At 40.1% G+C, this 27,728-nt stretch overlaps 1 protein-coding gene across 1 annotated transcript; it reads right to left on the reverse strand.

Moving 5' to 3' along the window:
* Positions 1 to 5,989: 5,989 nt before the first annotated feature.
* On the reverse strand, positions 5,990 to 27,728 carry TSPAN3 (tetraspanin 3). The gene is made up of 7 exons (XM_021543412.4): positions 27,612 to 27,728; positions 16,734 to 16,925; positions 15,651 to 15,725; positions 11,973 to 12,074; positions 11,504 to 11,656; positions 11,162 to 11,245; positions 5,990 to 6,935 (listed from the first exon to the last, which is right to left on the reverse strand). The coding sequence occupies exons 1-7, from the start codon at positions 27,672 to 27,674 to the stop codon at positions 6,843 to 6,845; spliced, it is 762 nt and encodes a 253-aa protein (XP_021399087.1). The 5' UTR covers positions 27,675 to 27,728; the 3' UTR covers positions 5,990 to 6,842.

Genomic DNA, 27,728 nt, shown 5'->3' on the forward strand with positions numbered 1-27,728 from the left:
CTGACACCAGATCTGGGACAAAGCTGCTGGAGCACCATTAAGAGAACATTTGCAGCCTATCACTGCTGGGTGACATGTGGCTGCAGTCATTTTGTCCCACACACTGGCCCAAAACGCAAATTTACTGTGGTGTTCTATTCTGACTGAAAGTAAATCTCACTTTTAGATAGAAAACTCTTAACAGAAATCATTGTGACCTCCCAGCAAAATCGGCAGAAATCAGAATTGACATCCCTGAAATTTCTAAGGAGAAAGACAGTATCATCCAAAACCACCGGGCAAACAAAACTCAATTTAGAGCACAGCTTCGAGTTTATAACCAGGGATTCCACATATCCTGAGGACTGAGCTGGGGGGCAGAGGTGAATGGGAACAAGTACCCTAAGAGGATGTTTGAAAGCAGGAGGACTTTTACTTACCAGATCTAAAAGAGCCATTGTTAACCAGATTTGGAAGCTTAAACCAGCAACAGGTATCCCAGCTTTGCTGCCCTTACCAGAATTCAACCGAACACCAATCAAGGCAGACATAAAGAGAAGCAACCAGTGTGTTAATAGGAGTAAGGCAGAATGAGCTACAGCTGCAAAAGTGGTGCTTTGACTGAAATTGTCTTTCACTGAAATGCAGGCGTTTGCCGCAGCCTCTGCCTCAGGGTAACTGGACATACAGTACAGGCAAGAAATTCCAGCCTAAACTTGAATGAAATTTCCTGCGTGTCAGATTACACACTTGGATCGTTCAAGCAGCCCAGACTAAACCCTTGAATATATCAATGGCTTCGTGAAGCAAAGGTGACTGTGGAGAAGTCGCATCGCACCCCTCAATCTCCCCTTTCATCAGGAGGAGCTTGTAATCCACTTTGACACTGACCTGAAAATCCTCGTGGCACACTCAGCATTTTGGTGATTGTTCAGTCCCAGACCCAGCCTAAATAAGCACTGGGTGGTGGTCTGATCAATATTTGCAATGGAAAATCTCATCCAAAAGGACAAATTACATTGTGTACACAGTGCTCGTTTTGTAATAGGACTGGCTGCCTCTGAGGAAGGGGGTGCAGGTATCAGGTAACACACTCAATGCAGGGAGCGTGTGGGGGAGTTCAATGCATTCCCGTCCACTGCAAGGCCACAAATGCTCAACAGCTGCATCGAAAGAAGGATTGTTCTGAATTTTTAAGCCGAAAACAGTCCATGGAGGAGCCTCTTGGGAAAGTGGTGAACTTTAACCTTGCCCGGATAAGAATGCTAACGTAAGTGTGAATGGGAAAGCTTTCAATGCACTGATAGATGTGAGAAGTGCTTTGTCTTTAGAGAAAGGCTGCACAGCCCTTCTTGTGTCTGAGCCCTGGCTGAGGAAGGGAGACTTGAGTGACAGTGACTTCGTTCCGGTAAGTGGCAGCTAAAGGTTTTACCAGGTCACTGCTCAATTCAGCAGCCATGGGAGGATGCAAAACCGAAGAGGGAGAGAAGGCATCTGGAGAAATGCATCCTCCCTGCTCTGCAGGGTTCCTGTGGCAGCTTTTATAACCACAGCACTTATCAGCACAAGTTCTAAATTTAACTTATGTTTCCTCAGTGTCTGTAACGTACCCTCAGTACACCACTTTCCAATGCTAATGGTGTTACTGTACAAGGGGAAACAAAGCTATCAGAATAAATGCTGGATTTAAGCTTTCAAAATTGACATTGCACTCAAAGGGCAAAAACATTTTACAGAGTGCAAGTTTACCAGCACCAAGCATGCTCCCAAGGACGGGACATTCTCCAAGTCCTGGAAGCACAAGGAGTGATTAGTTCTACAGCACATACTGGGAATTCAGTGCTGCCTGTTGCCTGTGAAGTGTCTGGTAAAGGCTGGCACAGGACTCAATGTCACCTTTGCCACAGGGGATTTATCCCCTCTCCTACTCTCAGCTGAGCATGCACGAACACTACCCCTGCACACACCTCATGTGCTGGCAGACGTTCAATGCAATTCAATGCAGAATCACTCAGGCAAGAGCAGATCTTGCTGCTTTCCTTGTCCAGCTGGGAGAAAAAGTTCAGAACTCCATTTCAGAAGTAGTTCTCTAGAGCAGACTGCTTGTGCATGAAACACATCCTAGATATTGTCAAACCCAACTGCCAGTGATTTGCATGAGTGCATTCCAGTTCTTCAGTCACAGCCTGACCTAGCAAAGATCTGACAGGACAGCTATCCTAGAAAATGCCTAAATTATTCTCTGAAATGGGGCAGGAGCCGGTTGGTGAAAACAGCTGGTACCTGAAGCACCACACATCCAAATGAATGCAAAGCTGTTTATTTTCTGGACTGCCAACAGGAACAACTCCATGGTCCCACACTGCTGTGGCTCATGTTACCCCAGGCAACCCAGTTTGCAGGCTTCCCTCTGGCAAAGAAAAGTTTCAATTCAAAATCTGACATTTCTTTAGTATTTAGGGTGAAGAGCAGCAGGTGAGAGAAAATATCTGGTTCAGTGCCTATCACTAGAAAGAAGTGCTTCTTTGCTTGTTCCAGAAGGATCACCAAGTCTCAGGGCCCCAGACAGGAGCTCTCACTTGTGCAGGTTTAAGTTCATGTCCACACTTGATCTACAAACTCGGCCCTGCTTTTAAATGTTGAATAAACTTCGTGTTCATCTACAGTGTAAATACACCACACAGAACAACTGAACTCCTGGCCTGAAGTCCAGACACCACAAGAAGCAACATCTGTTGCCAGGCACAGATCCAGCAGGGATTACTGCAGTCACAGCAAGGACTAAATCAAAAGCATATGCCTGGACTAAATACGTATTGTGAGCACAAAACCTGTATTGTGAAGGCAACTGCCAGACTGAAGAAATAAGGAGTGGGTTGACAAATCTAAGACTTACCTCTGCCACCCCAGGCAGCTGCCAGGACATTAAACATGCCCAGGATGCAGCACATGGCCATGAAGCAGCTGTGCTTCCACAGCACCTCCTCCTCCATCTAGGAACAAGTGTCCTGCAATTTAGCATTATTTTAAACACCAAACCTTGTGTTAAGGTATACAGAAGGAAACACTGCTTGCTACAGGACTACCTCAGGACTATCTTGTAGGTTTTTTGCAGATAATCCTTTCATGGGGCAGTAGAAGGGCAAGGTTTACATCTACTGCTGTGTAGAGCACAAGCAAACTATGACTGCTCCATAGAAATCAGATCATACCTAGACTTTCAACAGATCAGCAGTAACATAATTCTGCTATCTCCCTATGAGTTTGCTCTCTCCTAATCTCAGTCCCAAAACTGAGACTGACAAATAGCAAACCCAGTTATGACAACAGGCATGAGAGATTGGTGCTGAAGCAGTCCAGAATAGGAGATTGATCTGCAGGACAGTGGGAAACAGGCTAAGACTGCCAGCACCTTACCCTCCCACAGCCAGGCACGGCCTACAGCAACCAGTTACACTGCATCACATCAATAGTTTGGCAAAGGAAGCTTTGTGCTCACGTCAGTTCAGATGTGGCACAGATGAAGTCTGCTCTATTTTAGCTATAGCCCAAGCTTACATCATGGTTTAAAAGAAGCTACCCCCAAGAGAGCTTTCCAATTGTTCAGTGCAGCTCCAGGGGAAACAGAGCCGCTATGAGAGGCCTGAAGAAGTAAAACTAAGCTTATTATGTGTAGCAAGGACAGCTGCCCCAGTCAGTAGGGGTGGCACCCAAGAGCAGACTGCAAGAGGCAGGGTAGAGGCTCAGGTGGCATTCTCCAAGCACTGCAGTCACCCCAGAGCGTGCTGCTGCTGCAGGCACAGCACATGGAACACCAAAGATCCACCACACTTGCAGACTTGTCATGTGTTCCAGACAGATCCGTCTCAGGCCCAAGATAAGTCAGTTACAAGATCCACTAACTCTACTCTGATACAATTATCACAAGTACTTACCTCCAATCTCATCTGAAACTGCAAGTACTGAAGAATCTCATGAGCTGTCCTCTTCTGGCTATCAAGGCAGAATTTTTTTTTTTTTACTAAATTTGTTAAATTGAGCTTGTTAGACCACTTCTCCTCTGTTTAATAAGGCAAATAAGGATGTTCATACCATACCAGACAACAATTTGAATGAAACCCTCCAATTCTCATGAGCCTCCCATTAGGGTGCTGAAAGGCAGTAAAGCACAAGACTTGCACTGCAATGTACTTAAGTCATTTTAACAGCAGCCAGAACAACAAAACCCAATTAAAAAAAACCCTGAAGGCAATTCTAACTTCCTGTGTTAAACCCCACTGGATCAGGTAAGGTTTACTGCTATAGGAGAGCTCCATGCAGCACACACAGATTCACTCAGTCTGAATAATTTCCTGTGCAGTCTGCACTGAGCCCTCTCAGACTCCTCAGCTACAAGACAGCCAAGAAGAAATTAATACAGAAACTTAAAAGACCAGACACAGGAATCAAGGGAAAAAAGAGCTATAATGAAACTAAATCAGCCCTTGTCCCCTAAAATGCACTGCCAGATATGAATGTTTTAACGAGGAAGGCCAAACTACAGCCACACCAACACTCCTGCCTAATGCAAGCCAAACTTTATTAATTTTTATCACTAAGGGAAGCCACAGACCTACACCATTTGTTCCCAGCTTCACTGAATCACACAAAACGTGGTGCATTAGGACCCTTGCAAGTCCGTGGTTGGTTGGCTTTTTAGGGGGGAGTGTGGGGGTGTGTGAAGTTTGATTTTGTATTTTAGAAAACCCATATACCTCTGAAACTTCATTCACACATCCAAGACCTACTACAAACTGTGCAATTCAAGAAGGTCACTTGAATTGAAGGTTCAAGGAAAAAACTAATTCACAGCAGTTAAAAGTTCAGCTGGGCTTTGTTTAGACTATAAAAAATTTGTAAAATAATGAGTAGTTTCCACATTCCAGTACAAATATTCTGCTTTTTAAAGGAAACAGATTTCCTTCATTTACATGCAAATACTTGTCAAGTCATCTGTACTTCAAATCCCTGTCTTCCAGCATGATTAAAGAGCACTGTTATCTCCCCCAGGCTATCCTCATTTCAGAGGGGCATATGCAGGCTCCTAACTGTGGAGCCTTGTAGCTGCAAAGAGCCGGCCACCTTTTTAAGCATCCTCAGCCTTATTTTGTGCAACACAGGTCTGTCACACAACCTCTCCACACTGATTTTTACAAGCCAGGGTCATCTCAATCCTATTAGTTCCATATTTAAAATATGCAATACAATATGAAGGTAATAAAATTCAGTGAGCAGGCTTGCTGCCACATCTAGGAAATCTGATGCCACAGTCAGGAGGTCTCTGGGTTGAGCCCCATGCTGTACTAACAATGAAAATCTAAGTCACAAGGGAGTATAATTTGAAACCCACCTTTAGAAGTTAACAGAGTTCCATAGGTATATGTCTACAGCAGTGTAACAGCACTGAGAAAAATCACCCAATAAGCTACACTGGCCTCAAGTGTGTATACATTAGAATATTAATATTTTCATTTTCTGAGTGATGCTTCTTTAGTGAGAGATTATCTTGATGTCAGTTTAGCTGAGCATGTCTGCTTTGTACATAAGCAACTGGTAAAAATTCGGAGCATTCCTGGCTTCTGCAAAGGAGGAAGAACTTGAAGACAATGAAAGTAGGGCAGTGACTAAGTATTTGAATAATGCAAGACACATTAAAACATAATTAACATACAGCAGTTACAGTAAAGCTATTCATTACCCACTGTTTAGAGGCAACAGATTATTTTTTAATTGTATGCACAAGATGTTAACTTTCTATCAAGTTCAGCCAAGTTTGTTGTTCTGTGTTTTGCTGCTATCGTTTCAAATAAAAAGAACAAATACAATACAATCAGGTTTCCAGCAAATCATAAACACAGATCTATTTAAGTGAGGCCACCCAAAACTGTTGTTTTCACAGTTTTGTGTAACCAGCACACCCAGACTCCATTGGACGAAATAAACTGGAATCCTAAACAGAAAACAAGACATGTTTATAGGGAGGATAAACAGAGATTTATTTAATCAGGTTTATATTTACAGTTGAGATCACTTTCACATACTACTTTGCTACTCTGCATGGCTACATTGTTTCCAAACCAATTGAAGGTCTACAGTCTAATAGTTCACTCAACACATAAAATGCTCTTCATAGAAAAATGAAATATTTCATTATAGAACAGTAGTGCATACATTATACTCCTGAAAAGCCAGCTTGTATTTTAAACCACTAATGTCTGAAAGACAATCTCTGAAGGTCAAAATTGCAGTCACATAATCCTAAAATTGGTTAGTTTTTTTTCCCTACAGTTTCTTTATATATAAAGTGTACTGGACTTAAGTGTTTCTTTCTTTATTTAAAAGTGACACTGGTGAGGGGCAAGATGAAAACATTTTTTCTTCTCAAATTAAATACAGCTGGCTTCCTTCATACTACTTTGGCCAGAAAAGGTCCATGTAATGAAGGTTTAAGACTTCCTCTCTGTATATGCAAGAATCAGCCAGTTAATGCTTAGAGGTAATCTACCAAAGTAGGCACACATCCTTTGACTTTCATATCAACCAAATTACACTTAACTTGCAAATGGTTCTGAAATTAGAAAGTTTGCTAGCATACTAAAACATTTAGATACATGAATAGCTGGCTAAAACAGTGAAAGTCACAGGTAATTTAATTCTATGGGTTTTGTAAAGCTGTTGTTTTGCCCTTCACCAGTGCACAGTGCGGCTGCCCTCATGTCTGAAAGGTGTGCCTGGACTAAGCTTGGGGCAAGAAAGCTATGGAAGTAAAGCTGGCCCAGTCACCTTCCAGGAAGTGGGGAAGATGGAACTGTTGGAATTCTCTTCTAGGCATAGGTTCCACCAGCAATGAGCAGCTCGTAGGCAGGATCCCGACTCCTCCTACATAGAACTATACAGGCACACAACATGCCCAGAAGCTGGGAGAAAAAACAGAGAACAAGCTTGAGTACAGGGGAGATGCTTCAAGAGGCTCAACCTCAGCACAGACCCTCAGCATGCTTCAAGACTGTAACTAACACAAAAGGCAACAAACGACCATTCCTCAAAGAGCCTTGGCTCCTGCTGCAAACTCCCAGGGCCACACACTTCAGCCTCATTTTCTTATGAGATCATCCTGGACATCTAAAACAAGACTTTTTTTTGGTCAGCCACTTGTATTCTGCCTTAGTAATTCAGATTCAGATGGAAGAAACTCCTAATGTTTTTTAATTAAAAGTACAGATTTTAGGTCTGTATCTGGTATGGAAAATTCAAGTGCAATTCAAATGCATCAGCTTAACTGCTACAATGAGAACAAGCATTTAAAAGAGATTTCATAAAACTATCTCTCTGTGAACATGTCATATTAGAAAGCTTAAATCTAAGGTAAATAATTCACTTTTAGACATGTTAAAATTCACAGTATCACAACTGTGCTGGCATACTTACCAGGATTTAGGGTATGATCACCCTGTGCCCACTTACATGTGAATAATCAGGGATAAAGGAGATGATATTTTAAAGAAGTTGCATGTTTATTGAAGGTAGAATAAGACTGTACCAACTAAAAAATAGCAGGTATAGTGTTGTGTGTTTTACAGTAAGTGGCAATAGCTTCTATTAAAGTATGAGATTGTATTGATTTGGTTGTATGCATGGAAGTTTATTCACGATACAAATACTTCAGGAGGCTCCTGTCCTATCTATGGATCATAAAGCACCAACTCCGAATGCAACGTGATTTCTTAGAAGAGAACCCAGTCCAAAAATACACCACAAAAAAAACCCCTCGGACAGAAAGGAAACTAGAATGAAATGGGAGAGCAAACAGGCATAGATCTTCCTCTCTGATACAGCAGAAGCCCAGTGAAGGTAGTACTGGGACAAAAGGAGAATTATTGACTTTTTAGAAATACAGGCCAATACAAACATCAGATGTGTAACATGTTTTAAAACTAAATGAGGGTACACACAATATAGTACTCCAGTCTGCTGAAAGACTAAAAACAGAATGTTTAAAAATCCTAAATCTAAATATGCAGTTGTTAGGAAGAGACATGATGAAATTCTAGTATGAGCTTTTAATTTCCTGGAAAGGAACAAGCTGTAAAGATCAATACTCTTCATTTTCTGCAGTGCATTACCTGCTTTAGACCTACAGCAGAAACCAGCTCAGGTTAGAAAAAGCATATGGAGAGTAACACAGTATGGTACTTCAGCTGTTATTAAAAGCATCACCTTTCTTCACTTCTGTGGTTCCAGCTCACAGACTGACTCCTAAATGTATTATCATAGAATCATGAAATGGTTTGGGTTGGACAGACCTTTAAAGGCCATCCAGTCAAGCCCTCCTGCACCAAGCAGGGACATCAATTACAACAGGGTGCTTAGGTTCATAAATTTGTGTCAGAGCAAGAGGAAACAAGTCACATGGGAGAATGACTTGTCACGGACACAGCCCTTCTAAGTGAGTAGGGAATATCTACAATTAAACCCCTTCAGTTAGACTTGTAAAATGGAGAGTTTAGGGTAGCTTCCAGTGGCTACAGAACTGCAGGCTCATGGCTGGCAAGTACAAAAACTTCTCTGCTGTTCCAAGCCAGGATAAAATGAGAAATGTGACGCAGAGGAACACCTCCTTTAGTCTTTTGCTAGAATTCATTCTGGTCATGTATATCAAACGAATAAAAGTAGATCCAGCACATTTACAGCTATTTGCACAAAGACAACCCTGTTCAATGACTCCCTTGAGATATTTAATTTATACAGTTGTGCGAAATCTCAAACATTCAGGTACTACAGTAAAACCTCATGCAATTAACTTCTGAGTTACTATTTAAACATTTATATCCTTAAGGAAGTATCTGAGCATATTCCTAGAATTCACTTATATTCACAAAAGAAGTGACTCACATACCTCAATGTTTTCTACAGACATTATTTATGTCATTAAAAAAATGCTAGCACCTCTAAACATTTCAAGGCATTTGAGTGTTTCTCTTTGGTTGCTATTTAATATTGTCAACAGCTATTTTAGACGTGTTGAGGAAGGATCCATGCATCCTCCTCTTCAACAGCATTCAGGGAAGTTTAGACACCTCCTGCATTCAGGCAGTTTGTTTAGTTTATTAATTTTGGATTTCATTTGGCTGCTAGCAAGAACTACATTCAATCTTTCCCCAAACCAACTTTGTACAAAAATTCACTGGCTGTATATACATGTGCCCTTTGTAAATGATCACCAGCCACAAAAGCTGTGTCTTTGCTCCCTTCAGTTTGCCTCCTATCTATTAATAGCTCTGTGCTGTCACTGTGGCTGGGACCAGGGAATTCTTGCACACTGGAAAGATCCCCATGGTAACTGAAACATGAACATACCAAAAATTACTTCTATGCAGAAGAGACGAAGTTGTTAATATATTTCAAGCCTTGCAAAAATAGTCTTCTCAATCTTTTAATTTTAAAGCAATTACTGAAGGTTAAATTTGTTGACTATAGGCTATCAGAAGTAATGAACTTTGAACAGCTTCATTGCAAAACAAAATAATCTGTTCAGAGGGGACTGTGCAGGCAGCATATAGGGAAGGTAGCAAAATTCACAAATGGTAAGAAAAACAATCATTCCTCTAAATTTACAGGGTATGGCCCAAGTTAAAGGCATGTGCTGAAGTTTACATTCTATCTCCCCCTTCAGTTAGCCCACAGACCATTTTGCTCAGAATTGGACCAAGTACATACTTGAATTCTGTATGGCAAAGACAAAGATGTCAGAACTTTTGTCACAAATTTCAGGAGATTAATAATAGAACAGTTTGAACAGAAGGGTGCAAGCAGCCACACTGCCATTGCAAGCATGTGTCAAATTCTGGGACAGGGCCAGAAAGGGTTATAACTGTGCTGCATTTTGGGGCACATCTGTTCATCAACCTGCAAACTCCAAAACTAAGAATAATGCCTCCTCTTGGGAGTCACCTCTGCCAGTTTTGTAAGATTTTTCACACTTTTTTCCCTGACATAAAATTTTGTCACAGTAACTATGGTTGTCGTAACACATTAATTTTCAGTACACAAATACATTTCATTGTTCAAGCAGACAAGTACTGCTTTAACAACTAAAGTTTTAAGGAAGACAATTAAAACAATACCTCCCCTTCAGATCTCACCAAATTTGAAGTTCCACAGTTGAAGCAGTTTGGGTCTGAACAGTTCATATGTTACAATGATGTACTCATAGTACTGTATCTACTATACAGTACTATGAGTATATTCTTATAACATTGAAATACAAAGGGAACCCTCTTTTCACAAGACTGCAAAAAATTATTTACCTACAAACATACAATCCAGCTCAAAAGCTTCTCTTGAAAACAAAAGTGCCTGAATTATCAGACTTGACAGGTATGTTTTGTAAATTCAAATACTATTAAGAGCACTAAAGTAACTTTGAAATTAGTTTTTAAGTCTCCCAGGATTCAGCATATGTACTACATTGCTCAGAGACCATAAGACAGGCATAATCTGAAAATAATTTCATTTATGTACTAAGTCTGCCAGCTGATGAGCATTTAAAATTTCACTTTCACAAATATATTTGTGAGACAGTTCTAGTGGGTTTTTTTCTTCCTTAAAATTTAATAAATACTAATATACACATTAGTTTATTTCCTCAGTTATCTTTTTATGATTAGGTTAACTGTATTTAAGTCCAAAACCCAAGAAATCTTCAAGACACAGCAAAGCTCAGTTGCACATGAGCAGAGCACACTATCAAAAAACTAGGTGTATCTCCTGGGTGGTCCTGACATTTTTGTACACCATGAAGCATATTAAGATGATGTATCTCTAAAACAGGATGAAAAATGAGCTTTTAGAAGTTGGAAATTAAACACTATGCAAAATCTTCAAGTGTTAAATGCCATCAGAGGACATTTATGATGCTTAATACCTAGATAATAAAGTTTTCACAAAATAATTTGCTATTTACATCAGAGTGGATTACTGCATATAACACTGACTGTGTTCAGGTCTAATAGAATATACATCCACATAGCAGTGGGAAGTTCTGTGTTAAAGGGTAATATCTGTATGTGCATACCTGTAATTATCTGTACTGCAGTTTAGATCTAATGTGAAAGAAGTTAACAAATAATGAACATTCTCTTACCTGAATAGCAGCAAATGCTAGTGCTGCCCAGATGACATACATCATGATCTCCTGAAGCTTCTTTACAACCAGAGCCTCACACCCCTGAAACAAGTAGGCTTCTTATGTATCAATCTGGCAACCATATTTAGACACACAAAAAACCCCCAAAAGCATCACACAGGGCAGAATGGTAATGCTAATACTAAAAAAAGTAAATAGATGAAAATTACTCACAGATGAAAAGAGGAGAGAGATGATTAACAACATCTACTTTCTGTTAAAGCAAATACAGCCAAGAGCTGATTTTCCCCCAAAGAAAATGAATTGTGGCTCTGTGAGTTCATGTTGTGGCTGCCTTACCTCTGAATAAAGGTCCATGGGGCGGGTCAAACTGCCAGTGCAATTGCTGAGGGCTGCTTTGCAACAGCTGAGGGGCACACTGTTGTTTTTAGTTTGTTTGAACCAGATAGTATTCTCCCAGTCTGAATAGTTATGGATCCCACAGCAGCGCAGCTGGAAAATCAGAGAGGTAAAGAGTTAAATTCTAACTGCAATACCAAGAAGACAAGTATATTATATTCCATTGCAGAAAATTACTTAAGTACTACATATTTGAATACAAGCACAGATTGAAAGAGAGCTAATTATATAAAAATTTATCTCCCTGTCAGCAATAATATTAACCAAGTTAAGGTATTTGCTGTCCATTCAGCCATTTCCTAGATTTGTCAGAGTGGAGGAAGGACATCTACACAAGCAGCAGAGCAACAGCATCTGTGTTTTAAGGACAGAAAGGAGTGGAAAACCAGCACATGTCTCACTGTCTCACCTGCCTCTGTACATAGTCAATAGCACGGCTGGCTGCATCAGGATTGGTCCCGTTGTATCGATTGTACACTTTCCGAATGCTGTGGTCAACTTCATCCTCCACCTAGGAGGGGGAAGGAAAGCAGCTGCATTAGCTCACCAGCAGAAGTAGCACAGCTTAGGGTAACATTAGTGTGCTTCCAGCTACAGCATTTCAGGAAACCAAGGTAACTCCCCATCATCTGAAATCAGCATAATTCAGTGTTACAGCTTCCTAAAGTTCAACTGTGACTTTTGCAAAGATGTTGCCATCTTGCAGCTACAGGAGAAGGAAAATCCAGGCAGCTGCCTTCCAGATCTTGGGCAAAGTAGCTTTGCACTGTCTCTCAGAAAAGGAACACGCTTCTCCTGTGACACAGTGGCAGACATTTCATGAAGTTAAGGACTCTCCAGAAGAACATGCACTCACCTCTCTACTTCAAGGTTCCAAACCAAAACCATTATAACAATCTGGACTTTGTTATTCCCCCTGGGACTATGACAATATTTGGATCAAAAGGTACTACGTCATACCACCCACTCCTCTGGTTGAAGCACAGGTAAATAAATTCTCAAAGATGCCTTCTGACTGACCCTACAGTGGCCAGGCTCTGTTCAGCCCCAGTCTCCCAATGCTTCCCAAGGAACCCCACGGGCAGTACATTGTATATAGCAACATTTACTACAATAGGTCTTAGACCTACTGTGACCGAGTCAAGATGCTGTCAAGCACATGTGTTAGAAACAGATGCCACTCAAGAACCATCACTTGTTGCCTCAAAAAGCATTCTATGATGGTTGGCTTGGAGGAAATCTTCCTAGAACCTTTTAAGTACTGTATTTTACTGTAAATTATTACTTAAATAATACACAGTTTAGTATAGATAAACATTTGTGCAATTTTAAGATTAGCTTGGATTTGATTTTTCCTATCACATTCAACAGGAATAATGTACAAGGAATGCAATTTTAGGACTGAGCACTAAGCATGCATATTCTTCACATTTGCAAGCTACAGCAGGAAGGTCTTGTCAACACATCATTCCTTTAAATACTTCAATGGAACATTTTTCTGCAGCAATAGCACAAGCTGAATTCCACCACCACCCCCTCCTCAAGAATGCTGCCTATTTCAAGAGAGGTATGCATAAAAGTCAATTTAGCCTGCACAGGCAACTTGTTTCAGACCAGTTTAAAATCAATTGTTTGATGATTTAACAAAATTGATTTACATCTCCAACTCATAACAAAACAGCTGTTCAATCTGTCACATACATTTTAAAATAATTTATTTCAGTGCTTGTTTGTGCATCATTTGGCTTGCAGTTCAATCAGGGCAACATTATGGTTGAAAACCATGCAAATTCTGTAAGGTCCAATGAGAAATCACTAGCTCTAGTTAACTGGCAGGTTTAATGAAAAATGAAGAGAGTGAACCCCTCTACTCATAGCAAAGAAGTCCGCAGGTCCTCAAACAACCAAGCCTCTTTTATTCCTATTGGCACTTCCAAAAAGTCTGACTTTTACAGCTAAGGACCAATGCTGGAAGGCTCTGCAGCAGCTCAGCCCATCTCAACAGGGCCTGGGCACATTTCACATGGTTCTGAAAGAGCCTGAACAGGATCAACACACACGTTTACAGAGGCATGCTGGAAAATTAAGCAATTTTAAGATCAATAATAGTATCTTAAGAGAGCACAGTGCCACTTTCTTTAAGCATTATGCTCAACGTTACTTGGTATGAACAACTGCTATGACTTTAATCTTTCCTTTTGTTTTCATGTTTGTACGATGAACACAAAGTACTTCTAACATGATTCATGTACCTTCAGAAAAACCAAAACAAGGCTCCCAGAGATATATACCTACCATGTCAGAAACAGACCAAAATTAACAAAGCACAAAGCTGACTTACTTATCCTGGCAAAAATAATCAGAAGGCTAAGCAGACTTGCCCTCCCAGCTCACTGGTAATAAATTTATTTCTGTTGTGCTTGAAACAGTAGCTTAAGATGCTAGATACAGCAGGGTACTAGAAAACTGCCATCTTTACTAACAAAACCTGTTTGTCCTTGACAATGACTTAAGGCTCAGTTTTCAAATACTGACTTCCACAAAAAGCTTAACCTAAGATCATGCTGCCACCAAAACTAGACAATCTTCCCTCTTCTGCCAAGCTCTGGCCCTGCATTACCTACTGCAGTGAAAAGTGCATGACAGCAAACCAAAAAAAAGAGAAGCAACAGGAACACACAGCTGGGCAAGGAAGATCCATGCATCTGTTTGTATCTGCTGTGAATACTGCTCACTGAAAAAGAGCAAGTCCCTTCAACATGGGAACATGGAAGACAGCGAAATGACTACTGCTTAGTCCAGATCAGATCCAAAGTAATTAGTGCACATATTAAAGTATTCCTCTGCAAATACTGAAACAGAAGGAAACCATTCAGATCAACATGTAAGAACCCACTTCCTACTCTCCCCTGGAACTGTAGTGCTTTCCTCAGTGGCTTTGAAGGTCTACTTCCACTACAAACTTTAGAATCCCCAACGATCATCTCAGTTCACTGCCAAGATACCAGAAATCAAATGCAAAGCATGAGAAAAAATATCTTGAGTTCAAGCATGGCCAGTAGAGCACTTCTGTTGAAGCAGCCTTTTCTAAGTGTCATGCACCAGGTTTGTAACACAAACACTTCAAGGTCATGTGGTGAGCTGCTTACTCAAAGCAGCCTTCCCTGGGACCCAAACAAAACTACCACTTTTACTTCCAAGCTGTCTCCCTATTTGTTCCAGGATAGCAGGAGAAAGCAAGGAGGAGAGAATACTGAACCTGTTGAGACCTGTGCTGCTCACAAAAGACCAAAGTAAATGGTACTGTAGGTCAGCTTGCTGGTAAGATATCCCTGAGTGTCCTACACTGCAAACATGCTCCACATCACAGCTAAAATGCCTTCTTCTGGTTTTTGGGTTTTTTTCAGAATTTAGATTGAGACATATCAAAAACTAGTAAACTGTGCAAGTTGGAATTTTCTTCAAGCTACACTGTGGCACCTCTAATACCATGTAATATATTTCTACCACATATTATGTTGGAAGAAAAACATCTGATTTCACTTTTTCTGGTCCTGTTTCTTAATTCCATTAAACAAACAGTACGAAAAGTTGTAGTTTGTTTAGCTATAATTCCTGTCAACAACCTGAGTAATGCTAGAAAGTACATATTAACACATTCAATCTATTTCATTTTATTATTGGGCAGTGTTAGTTTGCACACCAAAACACATGACAACACTGAAGTTATTGCATATCAAAAAATTATGCCCTATGTTCAAACATTGCGTAGGCTCAATCATTCACAAAGTCAGAGCATAAACAAATTACAAGACCATCTGGAAAATGTAAAGGTATCAATTACTGTGACTTTCTTCTCCTGTTTAACTGTTAATTATGTATTTTTTTGCCTACAAGATAGCTCTCTGCATTCATGTTCTAAATTTTAAGGTAGTGGTATCACAAATTAATCCACTCAGATGTCTGATTTTAATCCCTTAATAAACACCCATTAACAGTTCCACAGAATCAAACATAGTAAAGACTACACTTCTGTTTTATGGTCAGAATTCATAACAAAACATTACTGAAATTGAGAGGTTCTTACCTTTGCTCTGTAAATGTATCCAAGAACCACGACCACAACTTCGGTGATAAAAACCAAGAGCAAGATGATCACAAACTGCAAAATACAACCAAAAGTGTTTGTGCAAATAGTTTCATTCATTTGCCTTAATAAAAGACTCCATGCAAATTTTTCTACTTGAAGTTATTTTTGCTGCAAGGCTTTGCTTTAACAGATAATTTAATGCAGGCACTTAAATTGACCAAATGAGCCCAGAATTCATTCAAGAAACTTTTAGTGTTCACAGCTTCACCAAGTAATAAGAAGCTGCCCAGTCAGGCAAGTCCAGCTGTCATTAGTACTGAAAATACCATACTGCAGGTCTTTAATCAAATGTTTCTATCAATCTTCTTTGTTAGATAAATAGGAACATATCATCAAAGTGGCTACCCAAGCAGTTACTTAAGAGTGGTAGATGGACTAAGGGAATGTTTCTTCAGATTAAGCTCTGTAACAACTGGAAAAGACAGCAAGCTATGCATTTGTCTTTCTATATTTAAGAGCGGTTTTAAAGAAGTCTACAAAACACTCAACAAAAGAAGCCCCAAACCTCCCATAGGAACAATTCAAATACCAGCCTCTCCTCTTCCCTACCTAGTTTTCAAGCCAAAATTACAAATACTTGGAAACACAGGGCATAAAATATTGCAAACCGAGTGTCCCAAGTAAGCCATGAAGAAAATCAGGCCTTATGACAACCCTTAGTTAACCCTGATGCAAGACACAAAGCAAGAAAGCTCCTGAATCACTTTTCTCTCCCTCCAGTTCAGCTTTTCAACCAGAACAGATAAAAGTAAGATTTAAAAACTGTAAGAATAATCATATGGTTTTACACTTTTTAATGAGATTACCACAGTTCTAAAAAAGGTGAAACTGAGAGGCCGTCTGCTGCTACAACTGTTAAATTTAACACCTTTATTCAGAATACAGAATAGAAATAAGATGTTCCTAAAAAAAATTAAGCAGATAACTTTCAAGGCCATAGAGAAAAAAACTTCAAGTAATATTTTAGGAGTTTATTAAGAGAGAAGGCAGGCCAAGACTCTGCAGGAGCTCTGCACTCACCGTAGCCAGCCCACAGCGACTCTCCCGAATGGTAGCGCAGCACCCAATCAGTCCGATAATGAACAGCAGCGTTCCCACGGCTATGATGATCACAGCTGGAATGAGTGTATAGACGTCTTCAAAGAAGTGATCGTAGTCATCATATGTGATGAACACATAGGCTCCCACGTAGCACAGGATGCCTGCTGCTGCCTACAACAGACACAAAAACATTTTAAGTCCCTTGGAACACCAAGCTCTTCCTTCAGCAAGGTAACAATTATTTAAACAAACACCATAGTGTTCCTCAGAAATGTTGCCAGCTACTATCTATTGCTTACTGTTAGAATAAAATAAATGTACACATTGTGAACTTTAACCTCTGATAGGGAAAGATGAACTACTAGAAACAACAGCACTTCTGGAGGGTTCACAGCACTGGAAAAATCTGATTCCAACTAGAAAGCAGGCAGAAACAAACACAAACCACTAACCACTAAAAAGCAAAGCAAATACCTACAGAAACGTACCATAAACTTGCAAAATTGATGTTTTAAGAATGACTGTTGTACAAAATGGTCCTCCTTAAACAAACAAAAAGTCAACTTAAAGTTACTGCAAAATAAGCCCTGTAGGATGAAGCTGCAACTATACAGACTTAAGCAGAAAGACAGCTCTCACATCAATCTGCCATGACCTTGCCTCCCTTACAGTTACAACGATCCAAACACATCAATACTTTCAGTATCTTTAAGCTGAGCAGAGCTAGTAAAAGAGAGACAACTGTTGCTTGAGGAGCCAACTAACACACATTTATTTTTAAATACAAGGGCCTTATCAGTTTGTGCTTTATAGATGTCTTTCCTAACTGTCCTCACACTTGCTGCAGGATGAAATATCAATTTGCAGTGATGGACAATATAATCTGAATGTTTAGTGACAGGCATTTCCAATGTCCCAGTACAAGGCTGAACTAAAACAATGCACTCAGAAGATGCAAGGCTAGGCTATGACCTGGGGAATTTCATTTTGCTGTGAAGGGCAATGTCCCTATTACAAACCAATCCATACGCTGGACCCAAGAGCTCTCTCAACTGAAAGGTGACACACTGCAGCTCCAGTCTGAGGGAGAACACTGCAGGCTGCCTCCAGCCAATGCCCCCACTTACTGGCCTTAGAACTTAGGGCAGACACACAAGCAGTAGCTTCCAGTAGCTGTAATACTGCAATGCTGGATTGTGCCAGTGTACAACCAGATGTACCCTCCATAATTCAGTCTAGGAGGATTAGCCCAGCTGCATGCACAAAGCAGGCTCAACAATGAATTCAGACCAGGCTGCTCAAGGCTTTGTCTCAAGTCTTGGAAGCCCTCCTTGGGAAGCCTGTTCAGCGTGGCACAGAACAACACAAGCCACAAGACCAAAGGTATCCAGGATTTCAGCCCTGTTTGCCACTACATACTAGATGTATTGCAACATTACTTCTAGTCCTTTCTATAAAACAATAGCACACAACCACTACCAGAACATTACTTTATGTATGGAATATTCCCTGCAGCACTTTGCTACAGAAACACTATGTCAAAGAAAAAAAATATTAAGAGCCAGCTCAAAAGAATCATCATCTGCATGGATGTGAGCAATACATTTGACCTCTCCACCTCTCTTTCTGCAGCAAAGGTAATTGTGTACTCTGCAGGAATCTTAAAGGCATCTGGAGGCTCACATTCATCCAATAAAAGGTGCTATGTACATATAAGGAGAGGGAAAACTGAAAATTCAGTAACAAAGACCAAGAGCAAGATATCTTTTCCAGACAAGAGTGAAAAAGCTATTGCAAAATCACCCCCTTGCACAGACGATGCTGAAATGCTAATTCATCTGTACAAATCCTGCCCTATTAGGTACAACATGGCAAAATGCAGACACACACTTTCTGTACACAAAGCGAAGATTCAAAGTAGTGTCACTGAACAATGGAATTACATTAACTGTTGCCTAGCAATGAAGTGTGTGAATGGCAGGCCAGTGATGTAATCTCCCATTTCTAAGAACTAAAATGCTTGTTAGAAATAGTTATGTTACAAGGTGGCAGATGAAAAACCACAGCTGTGGTTGGCATCAGGCAAAGAATATGTACCACAAAGATGAAATCAGAACCATTTGTGAATTCCTTTGTTCTTCTTTTGTTGTAATTTAATTGGCTTCCTCTTTGTTTAAGAAACATCTGGATCATAAACTGCATATGGACATATATTTGAAGAACGTATTTGAAGTAAAAGGAGTTTAGCCTTAAAAAAATTTAAATCTGTCTACAGGTGTTACCTTTCCGGGTAACAAGAAGCACACGCATTTTAAGAAACATTGCTTCTGCAGCCTTTAAACAGATTTAAAGCTGCCTGGTTTGAAGACTTCATTAAATCCCTTCTACATATGGTACAAGAATGACTAATCATCCATGACAGCACTGGGTCTTACGTTTTCTTCTCAACAATGTTGATTAACTGGTGTTTCTGAAACAGACACTGCCTCTGTGATGAAGCGACCATACTCTTCAGAATTACTGCTACTACCTCTTCAACAAGTAATCTGCAGGGGGGAAGGTCCTGAGAGCAGAGGTAGGTACCTTCTGGAGCTTGCACACGTTTTAAAAGCCATGAAGATTAAAACTCCTTCCCCATGTATCACAGCTGAACACTGTTTTTGAACAGGTGCAGGACTTAGGCTATCACAGAACAATGAAAACACCAGCACTAACTGGTTACTTTACATGTAAATAAGTCTGAGATGACCTCCCTTTTCTTTGACATCATGACCAGAGGACTCTTTATTTCAGCCTGCTCTAAATCAGGAAGCAGGGCGTCTCTGAAGTGTTTTAGCTGGGATGAGAAAACTGCTTTTGAAGCAATCCTTTTTGCTCACCTTTTGATGATTTTCTCTTACTACCTTTAGGCTTGCACCACTGAACAGTCTTAGGAGTGTGTAAGAGGAGTCACTTTGGGTGAAAGACAGGTACAGTTCCTCTGCTGGCTGCTCAGAGGTGTTCAGTCAATGGGACTGCCCGAGCCCGAGGTCCCTCCCTCTTCAGAGCTCAGCAGTTCCAAGGTGCAGTCTCAGCACACAGTACAGCGTCACCCACTGATACAAATAACATATAAACACTACGACAGACAAGACAGTTTTAACCACACAAAGTGTACCGTTTATGGTGACCAGAACTGCACCAGTTAAATGCACATTTATTACTTGTTGCAAACTAAGTACAAAGTCAAATACATGTGTTTTATAAAGAAAAACAACCCCAAACCAACTGACTCCCCACCTAAAACCAACAAACCACCCCAAACCACCCAAAACAGAACCATGTGCTTAAACCATCTATCTCAAAATAGGAATCATCTAAGGAACCCAAAGTCTGTATAGACACAAGGATAACTTAAAAAAAAAAAAAATCATCAAATAATCTAGATCTCAATGTTTACCATCCTGCAGAGTAAATAGAAAATCTTCAAAGTCTGACCTTGCTCAAGTCAAAGACAAATTTATATAAAGCTACTGTATTTACAATCATGTATTTCCTATCATTAAATGGAAACCAAATATATGAACTGCATATAGTTCAAACAAGTCTTTGATAAACAGGGCTTGAAGGAACTTAATCTGCTCAATGCTCTGAATAGAGATGGCAGCATTTCCTCAATCTGTGCCAGGTAACATGCGTGCTCCAGGGACGTGACTGGTTCTTCAGCATTCACACATCCTTTTACAGTTGTCTGCACCTAACTCATAGTTCTGAGCCTAAAGCACGCTCTTATTTTAGGATGAATTAACCTTTAAAAACACTGATATAAAAGTACAGTCAATGAACACAGCTCATTGCAAAAGGCTTGAGCAATTCAACATCCTTTTCATCAGAAGCAAGTTTCTCAGGCACATAGACCTCTCACAGTTCAGAAAAGGATTGATTTTACTGCTTTGGCTGGAACCTCTATGGAGTTATTAAAAGCTCAACAATTATGCAAAGAACTAGAAGGTAAACTGGAAAATCCAATGACACAATGATAAGCATTATTCAACATGTTCTAGGAAAGCTCAGCTAGAAATCAAAGTTCTCTGAGTAGTCTTTGGGCTGCTGTGACAACCTCTTAAGCTCATGGCTATTTTACAAAGTCAGCTTTCACCTCCCACAAGCCCTGAGGTGTACAAGGCTGTACACTGCCCAGCTGCACCTTGAAACACCTTCAGGGGTTTAGTTTGCTTGTTTGCTTTCCAAGTAGGCCACAAACACACACCAAGAACTGTTTTCATGTCTTCAGTAATGCTTACACACTGCAGCAGTTTGAAAGCCAGAATTGTGGCTACCTAAGATGATGAAAGTAAGATATTTAAACTTGTTCCACTGATCATTTATTTATCAACCATGGACACTGCAGCTTCATTTACAAGCAAATTCTTCCTTACACTACCCTAATAATGTTACTGCCAAAGATCTGATCAACACTTACTTAACACTTACAAAAGTTCATAATTTTCTCTTCACCTCGCTATGGAATTTTTTTCACTTTGGGACCCTAATTGAACACATAGCAGAAGTTCTGAATTCCTTTTGTGGCACTGTTTCAATTAACTTGGCCAAAGAAAAGTATTTGTCCCATTAGAATCTATGTTTTATTCACTGTTTTAAGAAAAACATACTCTCTGAAATGAAGAAAATAAAATGAAAGGAAAAGTACTGTATCTTAAGAGAAAACACACCTGATATTCAATTAGGCAAGAGGAGTATTTCACATTTTTAGTAAGAACGCCTACTTATAAATTCCTACTGCTGCCGTCTTTGCAACTGCTAATTGGTAAATGTTGATAGCAACACAGATACAACTCTAAACCAATTATTCATTCCACTATGGAAATATCTTTCAAGCATGGGATTGTTAACTGTACCCATTGATATATTCTGATGGACCATCTATGTCATCTTTTATAAAAAGAACCTAAGGATAAAGTAAAAAAAAAAAAAAAAAAAAAAAAAAAGCCTTCTATACAAACAGATCCTCAGCTTTTCTGCCTGGATCCTGTCCTAGGACAATTTTCCCAACATGTCTATTACTTTCCTCATGTTAAATGTGAGTTTATCTTTGTTTTCACTACCTTTGTATCACGTTTTTAAAAAACAAAACGCATGTCTACGCTTTTTGAGAGTCTACAGTTATGTCAGTTTAACTTTTTCTAATGGCTGTTTTTGTCTGTGCACACCAACTCCCGACCATTTCCTACCCACAAGCAGGAACAATGGTATTGTGGCCTGCCTCCAGATTTTTGGGCTTAGAACAGTACTTAAACAAGTGGGTTTTTTCCACATTTCTCCCTTATTTGACTTCTAGGGTATTTCTGACACTTCTGGTTCTTTCCGACACTAGAATACTCATAGCTTGATTACTGTCATAAAAAGAAGGGGATAACAAATTTTTCAAATCTTCCTTTTAGCTTTCTGTTCTTCAAAATTTATTTCCTGAACTTCTAAGGCCCAACAGGATCTCTGAGGTTTATTTCTCTTACAGTCTTTTCAGCACTTGACTGCTGTGTATAATCTCTCTCCACTCCCCTCCCAAACAAACCCACACCCATACTTGATATTTTCTCTGGCTCCTGAAATTGATGCATAACCAGCTTAGAACCCAATGGTTTCCTGACACTCTTATCTTTGTTCTCAACAGTAATAAATTAACTTAAACACTGAGCTATAACTGTCTTACAAAATCTTCTGGGAGAAGAAAGACAGGAATTCCATTCAGCTCTGTAACACAGTTAAAACTATCTTAAAGGCTTATAAAACAAGAAAGCCCTGTAAAACTCAAGCAAGCCAGACTGCTCTGTCTGTAGTAGCCACATTCAATTCACAGCACCGTGCCCGAACACCTCACTTTCAAAAGCTTTTCAGGCTAAAGCAAAAGGCTGAGCTAGGCTGCGTTTGTGTTCAGCATCACATATTTGAAGTGCCACTAATTGCAAGATGTAGTGCATCTGCAATCTTCTACCTCTTTAGAAGCCAAGTTAACAATACAGCCATTCTTTTACACCATTTTAATCACCAGGGCTGTAACTTGAGCTGGTGCTCTACTATTCCCAGACTCCTTGCTCTGCAGGAAAACAATGATGATGACTCTGTGCTTCAAAGTTCATCAGGTAAAGTGATATTTCCTTGTACTATTCAAAGGCATCACATTTAGCTTTGCAACTTGCTTTTATTAGGTATTAGACCTTTTAAGCTCAAGTCCATATGCCAAAAATCCTGAAAAATCCCAGGCAAAGACCTGAAACTCATCCTGTAAAGAAACATGGATGACACTACCGTGTGGCTTAAACAAATCAAAGTATCTATTACTAAAGTTCAGGACCTGGCTCATGTTTGCTATCTGAAAATTCATATTCAAATATTGTAAGAAAAATCACTCAGAGGACACAACACTTGAGAGTTTTAAATCTTAAGTTTTTAATCAAAATAACTGATTTTTTTTAATGCACAGGATTCCAAACCATTATACAATCCTGAAGGATGCACTCTCTTCGCACTACCATAGTGGCAGAAGCAGAAAACATTACAATTTCACATCCAGAAGCAACTGTCTTTCAAGACAAAATGGCTTTGGACAAGAAATCCCTGCAAAATTACCTTTGGGATTATCCATCAATTAGTCTTTGATCACCAAAGAACTCACAAGAAATTTGTTTTAAAGTCCAGAGCATTTTCAAGCTCATAATAAACTGGAGAAATTACTGGGCTTGTTGCTATGTGTAAGAGAAAGTGAACTCTAATCTTCCTTTCTACTATTAAATTTGAATGAATTTTCTTGTTGCTTCATTTTCTTTGTTTTTCTCTACCAGAAATCCCTAAACCTATTACATACACATTGCTCCATTTCCCCATACTCCAGCCACTGCACTGTGGTGAGCATGCCCAAGCCGTGCAGGGAGCACAGATCTATAGAAAGTATTTGTGCTCTACAATTTCTCTAAACAATCATACCAAGAATGTTTTAGAACAGCTTAGTCAAATGAACTGTCAAAGTAATGATTTCAAGCCAGCTAAATAATACAAGAATAACTTAAACCGTTTGCAACTACTGAGTTGGAAATGTTGTAGAAGCACAGTTCATTCCTTTTCTGAAGGAGGACACAGAGGTGAAAGATAAAAACCTCAGCAAGCACAGCATATCTGGCACTATTTTAGCAGAGCAGGCTGTCAAAGCACACAGATTCTTCGGGAATATAAAATAGATTCCCTCTTCTGAAGCAAGACCACACGGAACTCTGAATATTTTATCATTCTCTCCTATGAATTAAACTAAGACTTGAAACATTTCCTTAGTATTTTTGTCTTCATCTCATCTTCAAACTGGTTTCAACTGAATTATGCAAGTCACACCATGAAGCCTTAAATTAAGGGCACACAAATAAACTTATTTGACAGTAGTCTTTAGGTATTTATTCCAGGTAAATATATTTCTTACTCTTCCAAAATTATGCAGACTTTAAATTTAGGAGGTTTCCTGAAGAACATGCTATTCTCAAATACTTTAAACTTTTTTTTTTTTTTTACAATTAGTCATTATCAACATTTCACCAAGGTAACAAAAAAATCTTGCTGATTATGAAGATGTACTAGAAGTTACATGACTTAAAGCTGTATTGCCTTTCACATCACAATTACTTCATATGCAATACCCTTCCTTATAGGACTCAGCATCTCCTAAATGAAGTCACCAGCTGAAGAAATAAATCTTGGGCAAACTTATGGTAAAGGTCAACTGAAGGATTGGCCTCTCTTTGCCATCTACCCAAAAATTAACTCATAGCAACAAGACACTAAGATAAACTATTAATCAGATCAGTACTCCCTGGTCTAAGGAGGGCAAGTTTTAACTGATACTTCACATCAATGCAATTCTTGGTAAAGTAATTTTGATCTTCACTCTTTAACTATCATCCAAAATCCAAGCACATGTTCCACACAAAAATTACACTCTAGCACTCTTTATGACTACCAGTCATGATACTGTTTTCTTACAGAACTCTATTTTAAAGGCAATATGGGCACCAACAGAAGATGCACTCAATGCTCAATAACACCGCTGTAAATACAACTCAGCTGAACTGTCAAAATACCACACCAAAAATGTGGAAAGGTGAATAAAGTCCATTCAGCTTTCTACATGATAACCTAGTACCTGCCCTGCTTTCAGACAGTTTCCACAGCCTATTTTCTTTAAGAAACAAAAATCCTGCAGTATTTCAAACACATAGGACAGTGCAGTTAATGTAAGAATTGTACACAGTAGAAAGATGCTTTGGCAAGACAATAAATGACTTTTTATAGTGTCAATGAAAATGTAACAAGTAGCATAATACTCTTTAAAGTGAGATGAACTTGTAGAATTGAAATCAGTAGCTGTAGATGATAAGTGGTTGTCACCTGCCAGCAAGGTTTGATTGCCGCTTTCAGAGTTGAAAGAAATTTGTAAAAGTTAGAACAAAGTATAACAAGCATATCTCTGCTATTTCTTCATAGGACTGATAATTTTCTGAACATCTCAGTCATAGGACAGATATAAAATCTTTCAGAACATTCACATCCTCCCACAAGTACGGGACACAAGGGTTGAGGGGGGAAGTAATAATCCACTGCTTAGTCACAACTTGCTACTCCTACAGGTGACCATGAAGATAGTGATAACACACAAGACTGGTATATGAAACCCTAAAGAGAGAGAGCAAATTTACAAAAGCAATTAAAGGAGATTTCGTAGTTACTTGACCAATTCTAGGCATTTGTCTACTGTCAAGTCTTGGGAAATCCCAATTATATAATTATCAATATTGGAAATACAGCACGACAAGCAAAAGATCTCTTTAACAGCACTGAAGCACTTACATTGCTAACTAGAAGAGCATCAAATGTTAACACATGCACAGCTCAGTCAACAAACTAGCTATTGACTTTAGCTTGTGAAAGAAAGGAACACCACTGATTTCTGTAACTCACTTTCAGAAAGCCTGCCTCATTCTACATGCAGCTGATGAGCTGCAAGGTTGTTCCAACACAAGCAACCCAGTCACTTATCTGCCAAAAAGCTATCAGCACACGCTGACTTCTTGGGCTGGAGGTGGTATACAGAACACAAGATTGATGACATTTAAATTTGACATGAAGTACATCTTATCTAAATACAGTCTGCCCATTTTAAATTAAGCCAAGTTTGTCTCAGAAGCGATCAAAAATTGTAAAGCACGAAGTTCAGCATTACAGAAAAGAACTCTGACCCCACCACTGTATGAGATTAATAATGGCAAACTCCAATATGCAGCTAAATTACTAAATGCAGCAGACAACGAACAATACCCATCACTAAGCTTCTGGAGCAGGGGAGAAACTGCACACAGAACTTGTACTCATTTACTCCAAACAGAGCCTCGTTTATATCAGTAACTACAGAAAAATCTACTTCAAGGTGCCATCAAGAAGGCAACCCATAAAAACTGTGTCCAGTCAAAAACTTTTTTTAAAGTATGATGTAGAAGTCGTTAAAGAGCTTTTAAAATGTCACTTTCAACTAAGCATGTAACAAAAAGCCACACCCAACAAAGCAGATTCCAACCTTACCACTGAGATTGATGTCACTAATTTTTACTTTAAATATAAATAATGGAGCCTGTGCACCTCAGCCAGAATGACAAACTTCTGATCTGCAACACTTAAGGCCAAATATACCTAACCTTCAATTGCTCCTCTAGCAGAACATATAGCCAAATGCATTTGGCTATACATTCTCCCAGAATGTATAGGCAAATGCCGGTAAGAATGCACAGATATGCATTTTCCCTGACCATGATTCATTTCCAGGCACCCTTAAGGAGCAGCACTCCTTTGTAAAGATTCAGACAAGAACAGTCATCCTGTAACGCTAGTAAGAGTTCCTATGACTTTCAATAGTAAATGAAACAGCTATATATAGCTACATTTTTATGTTACAACAGCTTGTTACCCACTATTACGTTTTCAAAGATGTAATCTCTAAACAGTTGGGACAACAGGTATTCTGATCCTGGAGCTGGGATAAGAGCAGGAAAAACGCAGTACCTAAATGCACAAAGGGAATTCTTAAAAAATCTACAAACCAATTTTTAATACGATTTGAGAGTTACGCTGTCCTGACAAGCCAATTATTACAGCGACTACAATGCCAAGCTAGAGCCCGTATGTCCATCCTGAAAAAGGTCATTAGAACAACCTACTATCCCTCTTTTGTAAGCTTTTGTCTTACTGTCACTGTAGCCGTGGGAAGTTTCAGCGATGCATAAACACTACAGTGCTACCGTGGCTGGTGGGACACATGAAGCAGAGACACCTGAAGAGCCACGTCCTGATTTTGTGTTAGCAGCGCCCACTCAGCGCGGAGCGCCTGGGACGTCCCGCCGCGGACAGCGAAACCCGTGACGACCAGGAGAGCGCTACAGAAACCGAACTGGCTACAGAAAGTCAACTGCCAGAGAGCTGAGAAGCTCAAGAATGCAGGAAAGAAGAGCTGTATGCGCTTACAAAACAGCCTCTTCCCCAAGATCCCCAATGCTCGTAAAAATTCAATGCCAGGTTCAGCTCCCCCCGCCCTGGAGCTCGGCAGGTGGACTCGAGGGAAGGGACTGCGCCCAGCTCTGACCCCCGCAGGGGCTCAGAAGGCCCGTTAAACAGAAAGAGCTTAAACACGAACTGAACCCGTGCGGGGCGGTGGCGGCGGAGGGGGGGCGGGGGGAGGCTCCCGGCTCCTGAGCGAGGCCCGCAGCGCTCTCGGGGCCAGGCTCCGACCTGGAACCCCGGAGCCGCCGTCTCTCGCGCGGCCGGACTCACCCAGAAGATGAGGTTGAGGAAGACGAGGACGGTCTTGGAGGAGGTGATGCCGCACTGCCCCATGGCGCCGCAGAGCCCCGGCCCGGCCCCGCGTCCCTCAGCGCCGCGCACGTGACC

This window comes from Lonchura striata, chromosome 10 (genome assembly GCF_050655825.1).
Source record: "Lonchura striata isolate lonStrDom1 chromosome 10, ASM5065582v1, whole genome shotgun sequence".
In the NCBI taxonomy this organism is placed as follows: Eukaryota; Metazoa; Chordata; class Aves; order Passeriformes; family Estrildidae; genus Lonchura; species Lonchura striata.

Excerpts from the sequence above, each read along its gene's own strand:
- TSPAN3 (XM_021543412.4), bottom strand. The coding sequence starts at position 27,674 with ATGGGGCAGTGCGGCATCACCTCCTCCAAGACCGTCCTCGTCTTCCTC. Across the intron at positions 15,726-16,733 it reads GTCGCTGTGGGCTGGCTACG|TTTGTGATCATCTTGCTCTT; the intron begins GTGAGTGCAGAG and ends TGTATTTTGCAG. Across the intron at positions 11,246-11,503 it reads CCATGGACCTTTATTCAGAG|GGGTGTGAGGCTCTGGTTGT; the intron begins GTAAGGCAGCCA and ends TACTTGTTTCAG.